Raw genomic sequence first — 12,043 nt, 5'->3', positions numbered from 1 at the left:
AAATAGAGGCACTGTGTTCCCACATGAGAGTGTGCTGATGTATCCAGCCAGGGGTCTTTGAAGTCCCCCCCCCCCCCTCGGGAAGCCTTTTATGGACAGCAGAAGGTAAAACATGCCATTACAAACACACAAGTCCCTTCATTGCCGGGGTTTTACTGAACGTAGAAATCCCAGGCAGCTGAAAAAAAGCACTGGGGACGTCACCTTGTGCTGTGGAATTGTGAACATTTTATTTGGCTAATTTTAAAGGTTTCATTTTTTTGTTCTGTTTTGTGTGTGTGTGTGTGTGTGTGTGTATATGTGTGTGTGTGTGTGTGTGTGTGCCTGTATCACTACAGATTCTTGAAGCCCTGGCTAAAAGTGATGATCATTTTGTACAAAACTGCACCAGCCTTAACTCTTTGAATGAAGTGATTCCCACTGAGCTGCAGAGTAAATTCAGTGCCGTTTGCAGTGAAAAAATTGAGCACATATGTCAGAGGATCTCCAGTTATAAAAAGGTAAATAGGTCTACGTGTATATGTTGCATGTAATTATTATTTAAATGACAAATTTAATTCAATTCCTGCTATTTTTCTTGCTTATGTACGTACCAGTTTATTGAAATAATGATCCCATGTATACATTTTAGATAAAAAAAAATGTCTTTAAGTCCATTACCTCATTTGACCTTTGTAAACCTGTAAGCTAAGTCATTATTCCACATTTTCCAAACATAATATTACAACTGAGGCTTAAGTAATTAAATTACTTACTAGCAAAAGATAAAGTTGGGATTTGCATCCAGGCCACCTAATTCTGAAGTCGAATTTTTAAATTACTCTGCAGTTCTTTTTTCCCTTTTCTTTCAACATAGGAAAGAAAGCCCTCAATCAGAAAGTACACAGAACATAGGCTGTTTTAAATTGATTGTTTCATTCATTCGATATATTTATTAAGCACCTTGTATATGCCAGGCACTATTCTTGGTACCAGGAATACGGCAGCGAAAGAAAAAATTTGTCCTCTCGTGGTGCTTACATTTGAGTGGGGGAAGCATCAAAGAAGCAAATACATATCTTCAATGGGGGGAACCAAATATTGAAAAGAATTTTGAGGACATCAAAATCGGGAGATATGGTGGGAAGTGCCAAGATGGCAACTTTCGACTGGGGCCTAGAGAAAGCCTCTTTGAGAAAGCTTGTACCTGAATGACAAGCAGCACTCTATTTAAGTTGGAGGGGGAAGCATCCCAGTAGAAGGTGCAGCTGGTAAAGAGACCCTGAAGTACAAAGAAGGCGAGAGTGGGAGGGAGAGAACAGCCAGGCATAAGGTCGGAGGCTTAGGCAGGGGCCAGTATGAAGAGCTGGGAAGCTTTGTACCTTCTGGAACTCTTGAAGGAGTTTGGATTTCCTTCTTACATCAGTGAGAAGCAATTGGAAGCTTTTAAACAGGGAGAAGACTTCATCAGGTTTAGGTTTTTAAAAGATCATGCTGGCTCCTCTGTAGGAAGGGATTGCCGGGGGCAAGAATGGAGGTACAGAGACAAGTAGGCAGCTATTGCAATAGTCTGGGTGACGATGCAGAGCTTGGACTACGTTAAGACAGGGGAGACAGAGAACATTAGATGGATTTGAGAATATATGTTAGAGATAAAGTCAATAGAAATTGATCTCCAAAACATATATTAGGTTTTAATTTTTTCTATTTATAGCAGTGGGCGACTAGCTAATTCAATTATTTCCCTCAAAATGAGGCTGGTTGCTTAAAATTTGCCACACCCATACTAGGAAATGTTATTTATCTCAATGTTTATCGATGTGAGTTAACTGTATATGTTTTATGTTCCTGATATACTAACTACATAAGTGATAACCCCTATATGTCCAGGTAGGTCTGCATAAGACGAGGGAAATGCGTGAATGTATGGATACCCAAGGGGCCTCGACATTAGGTACCTCAGGTAGAATGGGACAAGGGGACGAGAGTCACTATGTCTTCCTTTAAGCACTTCCTTTAATGTTTGGCTTGTTAAGTTGACTATACATTGTTATTGTAATTTTTTATAAGTCCACTTACTTGAAGAAAATGATATTCAAGATCACTGGTTAACCGTCACATCCTCTTTCCATGGTTGTTGAGTTTACTCCGCCTATTTGAGTTTGGGAAAGATTTCATGGCTATGCCTTGTTGAAGTTGAAGGACAAAAGAGTTTCTTTTTACTTCGCCCGTCTCTGTAAGATGTGACAGTGCTTTGAAGTAAAAATTAAGAGCTCTACACAAACGCAAAATAATAGTCCCCTTTTGAACACATTGTGAAAAGAAACATTCTACTTCGGAAATGGATCTGTATGAGGTGTGATAGGAGTTCAGGCAGATTCTGGTTGTCAAACTTGTCACTGTACGTGTGTCATTTTCTTTTATTATTTTGATTTTCTTTGCACTTTCTTCTCTCCATTCATACAACAATAGCAGTGGAAGTAGCTTAAAGAAATATACATGGACAAAGGTACATTATATAAATAAAAATAAAACATTAGGCTCAGGGCATATTAGGCATGGTATTGATTCAGCCGTGATAAGAAGGACCAAAATAACACAGGCTTAAAAAGACAGAAAGTTATTTCTCACTCACATGGAAGTCAAACCTGATAGGAGTCCATCCAGTGGGGTGGGGCTTGACTGTCTTCTAGGAATCCGTCTATATTTTTGCTCTCTCCCCTAGGATATTGCCCTCTTCTGCAAGGTCAAAGTTTGCTCATCACCACCATGTCTAAGTTCTAGCCTCTCAGAAGGGGAAAGAGCAAGCGGAGAGTAAACATGTACCTTTTGAAGGCATCACCCAGAAGTTGTACACATCACTCCTGTTCATATCCTGTTAGTCATTTAGTGAAGAGTGGCTGGGAAATGTAGTCTCAATCTGGGCGTCCGTGTGCCCAACTAAAACTCAGGGAATTTTATTATTAAAAGGAAGATGGAAAGATGGAAACTGAAGGGAAATTAGCAAGTAAATTTATAGGTAAATCTATGTTAGAATAGGTGCTATAGGCCACCGGGGAAAAAGAGTCATAGGTAACAGGTCCTAAGACTCTATTAAACCACAATTACTTGTGCACCAACCTAATAGTTGCTGAAGTAGAATATTATATTTGGACTTCAGCTTCCTGGTGGCCAAAATAAAAGGGAAACACAGTCTGTTACATATTTATCAGCACCCCTGGGTTATATACATGTTAAGAGAAGCCAAGTTTTTCTTGGACTGAGTTCTAAAATCTTTCATACTGGATTTCAAAGAGGCAATGCCAGGAAATGGCAGGGCAGTACCCATGAACATATCCCTGCAAAAGAAGCAGCAATTTGTTTTATGTGGCAGATATTTTTAATGCACTCTTTAATGAAAGGCAATGGTGTAGGTCACAGACTCAGTTTCACAAAAGCAATGCTGTTGCAGGATGGGGCAGGAAGAATAGGGAAATATTTACTAAATGCATACCTTGTATGAAGGCAGTAGGGACTTTCTTTAGTCAGTTACCTAACAATGCCTGCCCTCCCATACTCACAATCTACTTGGGAAGAAAGGTCAAAATCCATGACATAAGTAATAATACACTGACTACAAAACCTACTAGGAGGTGCCGCCATGAATGTTTGGACATGCTGGCACCCCACACCCTGATCTATATGAGGGTACTCTCTGGAGTTATGCAGCACACAAACAGTTCGTGGTAGTCTGCTCCAAGTATCAAGCATTGCGTGAGATCTTTTACAGTATGTATATGTTATATCTTCTTATCAACACAGTGATTTGAGACATTCATTTCATTGATGAAGTGACTGAAGCTCAGAGGGGTCAATTAACTTGCCCAAAGGCACACAGCTGGGAACAGCAGTGGAATTTAACCTTGCTCCCTTGCATTCTAACGCTGGTTGTTGCTTGTTGCTTGTTTGCCTGTATTGACACTGTGCTACACAGCTTTTATCATAAACAGTATGGATCTCATTCCAAGGACTATAGCATTTCAGGCAACGAGGAAGTGTTATGGATCAAATAGTGAGCAAATGCTAGCGGCTATAAGCTGGAAAGATTTGTCAGGGTGAAGAGGAAGAGAGATGGCACTCAAGTAAAGAGAGATACCATAAGTGAAGGCAAATATATAGACATGAGACGGATCTTATCAATGAAAAATTGGCATATGGCCTGGACCAGAAAGGAGGATGTGAGTTGGATGCAATTAAAAAAACAACAGCAACAATAACAACAAAAACCTGACAAAATCTGATTTTCCCAGTGGTATTTTGGAGTGGCATAATGATTAACTTTGTTTGTAAGACGTGCGAGTTGATGGTACCTTGGACTCAGGTAGAAGCTTTGGGGAAAAAGAAAAAAGGATCAATTCAAGCTAAGTCTAGGAGGTGACCTACATGCAGCTTTACGATGAATTAGTTAGGGCTGATGAAGAAGATGTTATTTCTTGTTCTCTAACAAATATATGGTTTGCGATAAACTGAGGAGTGTATGTTGGAGGGATCAGAAGCGTAAGGTTAAGGGTTTTCCCCCAAATGTCAGGGATTTTAAAAACGTCATCCTGGTGAGTGAGACATGTCCTCCGTGTTATTCCCTCAGGAGTAACTGGGAGACTGGGAAGCTTTTCAGGCAGAGATGGGCAGGAGAATGGACTGATTTTAGGTGATAAAAATAATACCACTGAATTATGGAAAGCTCTTGTATGTACATTGTTGTTGTTAGGCCTTGAAACAGCCACGTGTACTGAGTACTCTTACCATCTTGTTTCTCAGGAAGATTAAGAACTTGTTTCAAGACATAGTTGGCAAGTGGCTGACTGAGTGTCAGCCCTAAGGAATGCTCTCACTTAATTTTTATTTTCAATTTAGAAATAAAAAGAAACTTGTCATCAACTAGGACTTAGGTGCTTTAAAAGCTATCCCTTTCATCATCTCTCCTTAACCATAAACATATTTAGAATCATTTGCTCTCCTTCTCCCTAGATAGAGAAACCAGCTTAGCAAGAAAATATTTCAAAAATTGTTTCTATTTGAACAAAATTTAGATTCCTAAGATAATAGCCTTCATAGGTCGTGTAAAGTTAGTTCTGTTTGCATATCAAATGCATGCCCACAGAAGCTACAGCCTTTGTGAATATATTTTTAATTTCTACATATTGCCTTTTAAACTATTATTAATAACAGAGGAAGGCTTCACACACCCCTCTTTGTGTTAAATAAAATGTATCCATAGAAACTAAAATTTCAAAGAGGCTGGCTTGCCTTTATTTTGACTCTTAAAAGTTTTGGCTTTTAAAAATAGAAACTGGTTGATATCTACATTTTCTGAAGCCAGGCTGCAGCAGTCATTACCGGTTTCCTGGCCAGTTGTGCAGACCACACGTGGTTTATGACACCTGCCCGAGAGAAGTCTGGCCCTTCACTGCAGACCTGAATGAATCCACCTCTGAAGCAGCATGTGTCGGCGAGCCAGGAGTAAAACTGTGAACTGTTTGGAGGCACATTCTCCTTGTAAATTGTCCTTAGAACCCTTTTTAATTCTAGATTCTTCTGCTTTATAATAGGTCCATAATTGGGCTTATGTTGGGTGTCGGGGATACTTCATCTATACATATATTTCCTGAGCTTTTAAGGGAGAGTTCCTGTTTACACAAAAATATTACAAGTAGGCAACAAAGTCTTACTTGGAATGCTCCAGTACCTTTAGTTATTAGTGCCACATAATCTTCCACCTGATGTATGGATGGGGAAAATTGTGGGTAAAATTTCTCCCCATGTCCTCTTATCCTGATATAAAATTTTTACAACTCCTTGCCAATGGGGTTTTACACTGAACGGAGATAGGAGGCTGTCTGCAAAATAATAGCTTACCTTTGTTTTATTTTTGACTTTTAGGCAAGTGATTCTAACTGGATTCAAATGTGTTATCATGTTCAATAATTCCTGAACTAACTACCAGTGCATTAAAAATGTAAAGGCCCATTTCCAAGAAATGCTTATTCCTGTCAATATATAAATATGCCTTATTATCACCTATGGTAAAAAAGAAGTATTTCCCCTGACCCTTATTCTCCTCTCTATCTGCTCGCCGAGCAACAAGCCGGGAGGGAAGATAGCACTACTGTCATAAGGCTCCTCCTTCTCCAAGAGAGGCTCTTAGCAAAGACCATTCCTCTCTGACGTTCACTCTTTTGAAAGAGGTCAGGCACCTTCAGACATGTGGTTACACACCCCTGAGTACATGGAGATGGGGGGCATACTATGTTCACAGACTCTTGTATTGATATACGTGTTGGAAAGCTATAGGAACTGGAAAGGGGTCTTCCCCCTACTTTCTCCGATGACTCCAGTAACTCTGCATTACATCTATTCACTTTCTTCTTCAGCACTTACCAAAATCTCTAGTTAACTGGCTGTTATAATTATTATATAATTGCGATATACATATAGTCATATATATGTAACTTTTATATAAGTATATATAATATATTCTCTATATTATATATTATAATGCATATGTTATATATACTTATATATGTTACATATAAACTATAATAATATCATTATCTATAACAATAATGTTATATTGTTTTTACCTGTGTCCCCTACTATACCATGAACTCCATGAGGGTGAAGGCTGGATTTCCAGCATTTAACACAGGGCCTTGAATAGATGCTTCTCTTCACATTTTTGAATGAATGGATATTAGTTAAAATGAAAGAAGGCAAGACAAGTGTAACTGTCTACTATGGTAGATGCCGTGACATAAATCAATTTGTGTGCTTTTCTGCGTGCTGTGCGAGGTGTACCTGAGAGTTTTGTCCCCCCTCTACAGTAGAAAGGAGTTTTTGACTGAAAGTTTACATTACTATCAAATTTGTTAGTTATTTTGATGATAGTTAGGAAACTGTTTCATTTCAATCCAGTGCCACTTATATCCTACTATATGCTAGGACTTCACTGAGCTCCGTGGTTTCTGACATGTGATATGAAAACACAGTTTAATATACATATAAGACGGCTCATATTCTAATGGTGAGCTTTTATTTTGAAGATGTGGTTTTTGGTATCACATCTTTATTCTTGAAGTTACCCTAGAAAAGTTAGATAGTACACAGTAGTAGCCTTAACTTTTGTTCTTCTCAATGGCCAAACTACTACTCTACTAGTAGAATAAATAGATAGGATCTGGTTATAGTTTTCAAGCAAGAAGCGAGCGTAGAGATGATTTAATTCATAGCACTTATTTTGCCAAAAACGATAATGACAGTGACTTGCCCAGCATTTCATCAGTTATTGGGGTGACATAAGTCAAACATGGGTAGCTGGTGGTTTTCCGCCCTTTTGTTTTGGAAACTAGAATCCAGTCCAACTCTGTGAGATGCCTGTTCACGGTGCATAAGACAGACATAAGCTTTACCCTCAGAGAGTTCACCATCTGCTAAGGAAAACAGAGAAAGGAAATTATTTGTGATCATAAGGAGGGTTACAGTGTGCTGTACCCTAGCACCTAACCAGAGAAATTGAACCTAGACCAGGGCTCAGGGAAGGCCTCTTGATGGTTTCACAGAACTTGCAAATGCATAGGAGTAAATTTATCAGTGAGAGAAGAACATATTCTAAGCACTCTGAATAGAGTGTCCAATGAATGAGTAGATGGTGTGTGAGCAGAACTGAGTGAAGGCCGGAAGGAGCACAAGGGTCAAGGGGAAGGGAGCTGGAGACAAATAAGCTAGCTTGGATCAGACTTCGGGCAGCTATGTACACCATGGCAAGGGTGACATGGATTTCGATTGCAAGATTTTAAGCAGGGGAGTGGCTGTCCTTGGAAGTCAACGTGAAGCCTCTGAGGATGGCTTTATTCTCAATGGCCTAAGAGCAGAGTCCACACCAGTCCTCAGGCCAATCCTGATCCAAGTGCTCAGCAGTGATTGGCAGAAAGCGTGGGATGTGCAATTGGTTCCGCCCATCGTCCTGTCATTCTGGGTCAACACCGCCGTGCCTTGCTTTCTAACCTCCTCACAGACCTCAGGTTGGGATTGGGTTTCTGACAATGTTTGGAAGAATCCCGTCTTCTTCTACCCTTTGACCTGTCAGCTACCCTATTCTGCCACCTTGCCTCGCTTTAAAGATGGAGATCCTATGTTGGTGTCCCAGGACACTGATTTGTCTGTCAGATGCTCAGCTGTGTGTGGATTTGAGTTCTAGGTCACTTAAATTCATTTCTTTTTTTTTTTTCCTTTTTTTTTTAATGTGTATATTATTGGTGAAATGATTTATTTTTTTTAGTTTTATTTTTTAAAATGTTTATTGGGGAATATTGGGGAACAGGGTGTTTTTCCAGGGCCCATCAGATCCAAGTCAAGTCGTTGTTTCCAACCTAGTTGTGGAGTCGTTTTCAATCTGCTTGTGGAGGGTGCAGCTCACTAGCTCATGTGGGAATCAAACCGGTGACATTGGTGTTATGAGCACAGCGCTCTAACCAACTGAACCAACTGAGCCAACCGGCCACCCCAAATTCATTTCTTTTAGCATCTAACTTACAATCAGAATTTCAAAGGAATCATATACAGTTGCTGCCTCTCTTGCTTTGCTTGATTAAGAATGTGTCGACTCTAAAACAATGACTTAATTTCTAGCAACTTATAATTTTGTTCATTCCAGTTGCCTTGATTTCTTTTTCTTTGGAGTTTGCCATGAATGATGGAAATGAAATGTTTGTGTTATCACTGCATGTTCAACTGTTTTTTATTTCTTCTTTAATTTACAGTTCTCTCGTGTACTAAAGAACAGAGCCTGGCCCACCTTTAAACAAGCCAAATCAAAAGTCTCCCCATTGCACAGCAGTGACTTCTGCCCTACCAATTGCCATGTCAATGTGATGGAAGTTTCTTATCCTAAGACATCAACCTCCCTGGGGAGTGCATTTGGTGTTCAGCTGGATAGTAGGAAGCATACTTCTCAGGATAAAGAGAACAAATCTGAGCAAGGTATGTTAGCGTTTGAAACTTGATCAAATCATGAAAAGTCGTGCAGGCAATCATAACTGTTCCCACATTCCTGAAACTGGATAGATCCCTGGTGTGTAAGCAAGTCTGAACATTTATCAAGACAGGATTCCTCACTATTCATCATTTGGATGATGATGCGTGAATGTTTATAGAATGAAAATGGAGTTATTATACGTATGTTAGGCCCTGCTCTTCCTGCTGTGAAAACTGTTAACCTGAAATGGCCCTATAAATGAGAAAAATACAGGGTGAGCAGCTGCAAGAGACGCATAATGTGCTTCTCCACCATCACAGCAGGATGTGATATTGAGATGTATTCCTAACTTGTAATCTCCCCATAAGCTTTGATTCCTGAATTAAACTCAACATTGGATTGGCAACTTATTTTATGTAAGCTCGGGCCTCTCAAATGAGTTGTGCTGGATGGTTACTATAAGCTAAAGGTAGTAAATATTACTGTGGATTGATTCTAACCCCTCAGGGAAGCTGAGCCCTATGGTGTACATTCAGCATACGATTACAACCATGGCTGCCCCCTCGGGCCTGTCTTTGGGACAGCAGGACGGCCATGGGCTCCGGTATTTGTTAAAAGAAGAAGACTTAGAAACCCAAGATATCTATCAAAAACTGCTGTGCAAACTTCAGACTGCACTGAAAGAAGTGGAGATGTGTGTCTGTCAAATAGATGAGTAAGTATTTTATTGATTATACTTTTAACAGTGCTTCATAAAAGAGATGTGGAAAAGGAGACTTTTGAACATCCATCCTTCTCTCTTTAGTTTTTGGAAATGTAGGTAGGAGATTGTTGCTGACCGTATAGATCCTCTTCATTCTAACACCTTGAAAGTGATAAAACATGGCAAAATCAATATATCAATATATATCTATATCTCTCTCTATAAAGATATATATATATATAGTTTAAGGAAGCATTTGATATCAGGGGAAAGATTTTATCATATAGAAAACATTAAATAAGTTTTCACGTGAAAATGTTAAATTGGAAAATGTGATTGAAAGAGTACTGTGTATAGGGATTTCCTGGTAGCCTTTACAAAACATAGCATAATACTTGGTGCATAGGCACTCAATCGATGTTTGGGAAAAATATAAAATATTTTTGTAAATCCTAACGCTCTTCTTAAATGACTAAATCCAAACTTAGGTATCCCTTGGACCAATGACCAATACTTTTTTTCCCACTTCTGATTGAATTAATAGTCTACAAAGCAATAACCCAACTAGCTGTGCCAGTAATTAGAAAGTTTTTACCAAGTAAGACAGTGGAAGTTAATTAGAACTTTTCCAAAGAGATCAATGCTGATTCTTATTTAAGAGTTTGATACTTTGAGAACAGCCTGGACTTTGTAGGATGATTTTCCACATCATGTGTGGTCAGAAAAGCATGGGATTTGGGGTAGCACAGTTTCTCATGCAAAAAACAGGTGAAAATAATAACACATTAGAAGCTTGTGGTAAAAACTATAAAAGTTATAGTTATAGCAATTCACATAGTATGTAGCAGCATGCTTGCTCATCATTCAAGGGATTGAAATTGGTGAATGTATCCAATGTTGGTAGACTCTAAAAATCGTATGAACACCATTAATTCTCTTTTTTTTTTGTAGCACTGTGAAATTACAGATTTAGATTGCTAGCAGATGTGTGTGTTGTGCAGTTCACACACAGAAACACCATTTCATATTTCCATGGATAATTCAGTTTTGACAAAATATTTAAAACTTATTCTAAGCCCTTTGTTGCAATTAGACATGATACTAATTAAGTCGATTGACACAATCTCTTATTTTACACATCTTTGAAATTTAGACATCAAATTCACCATATTGGATGCATCACATTTCTATAAGATGGTCTTTAAATATTTACAATTTACTATGCCATTTTTTCCTAATGTTTTAATGCGCTAATATAGAATTAAAATTCTGTTTTCTTATGTCTACTATGCTAGTTTTAAAAATTACTTGTAAGACTTGGTATACACATATGATACTGTGACTGCCCTGTTAACAGAATGAATTAAACAGTTGCAAAGAGAAGCTGGTTTTAAATAACTGTATGATACTTTTGAATTGTCTTAGAATGGCCTTGTTACCTTGTAACAGCAAAATTCATATTTTAGGGCATTATATTTTCCTTTGTTTAATAAATCAGATTTTATTATATGATATGTTCTATATTAGAAACCAGTTTTTTTTTTTCCCCTGAGGTATTTAGGAAATGGATAGAGGAAGACTTACCATGTTTCCCCGAAAATAAGACCTAGCTGGACCAGCTCTAATGCATCTTTTGGAACAAAAATTAATATAAGACCCAGTATTATATTATATTATACCCGGTATTTATTATATTATGTTATGTTATATATTATGTTATGTTATGTTGTTATGTTATGTTATGTTATGTTATGTTATGTTATGTTATGTTATGTTATGTTATATTATGTTATATTATATAAGACCAGGTGTTACATTATATTAAAACAAGACCAGGTCTTATATTAATTTTTGCTCCAAAAGACACATTAGACTTGATGGTCCGGTTAGGTCTTATTTTCGGGGAAACACGGTATTAATGAGGTAATAAATAGTGACATTGCATCATGTATCCTGGATTTCAAAGGGTTTGGGGAGAGAATCTAGACCAATGCCATATTTCCAATCAGTCCAAGAGTTATTATTCCTACTTTTCAGTTGGGTCCTTTATTCATGGCAGGCTTCTTGACGTGCCTGAGTGGACACTGCCTCTGAGAGGAAGCTTCTAATACGTTAACTACCTAGCACTGCCTGGCAATTGTCCAGGTTGTGTTTGTTTATGTTAATTTTTTCGCTTTTCATTTTTAAGTTCAGCTAATGTAGCTATACTGTGAAAGAAAATGGTTAGAGTCACGGGGCTCCCTTTCCTTGGTTTAAAATGCTTCATATTTAAAGCACTAATTGCAGAAAGGGGTTAAGCCAATTACGTACACTGCTTACCTATTTTTATTTATTTTTTATTTTTTTAAAAT

The 12,043-nt window shown here is 38.1% G+C and overlaps 1 protein-coding gene across 1 annotated transcript in view; it reads left to right on the top strand.

Annotated features, from left to right (window-relative positions):
* The window catches only part of PREX2 (phosphatidylinositol-3,4,5-trisphosphate dependent Rac exchange factor 2), a 232,990-nt gene that overhangs the window by 131,254 nt on the left and 89,693 nt on the right, over nucleotides 1–12,043 (top strand). The window contains exons 23-25 of the mRNA XM_019726246.2: nucleotides 339–500; nucleotides 8,775–8,994; nucleotides 9,497–9,704. Of these exons, the coding sequence (XP_019581805.2) occupies nucleotides 339–500; nucleotides 8,775–8,994; nucleotides 9,497–9,704 (590 nt within the window). The remainder of the gene's footprint in view (nucleotides 1–338; nucleotides 501–8,774; nucleotides 8,995–9,496; nucleotides 9,705–12,043) is intronic.

The sequence above is a fragment of the Rhinolophus sinicus genome, linkage group LG14 (genome assembly GCF_036562045.2).
Source record: "Rhinolophus sinicus isolate RSC01 linkage group LG14, ASM3656204v1, whole genome shotgun sequence".
In the NCBI taxonomy this organism is placed as follows: domain Eukaryota; kingdom Metazoa; phylum Chordata; class Mammalia; order Chiroptera; family Rhinolophidae; genus Rhinolophus; species Rhinolophus sinicus.
The sequence above is the reverse complement of the archived record's forward strand: the minus strand, read 5'-3'. Positions and strand labels throughout refer to the sequence as shown.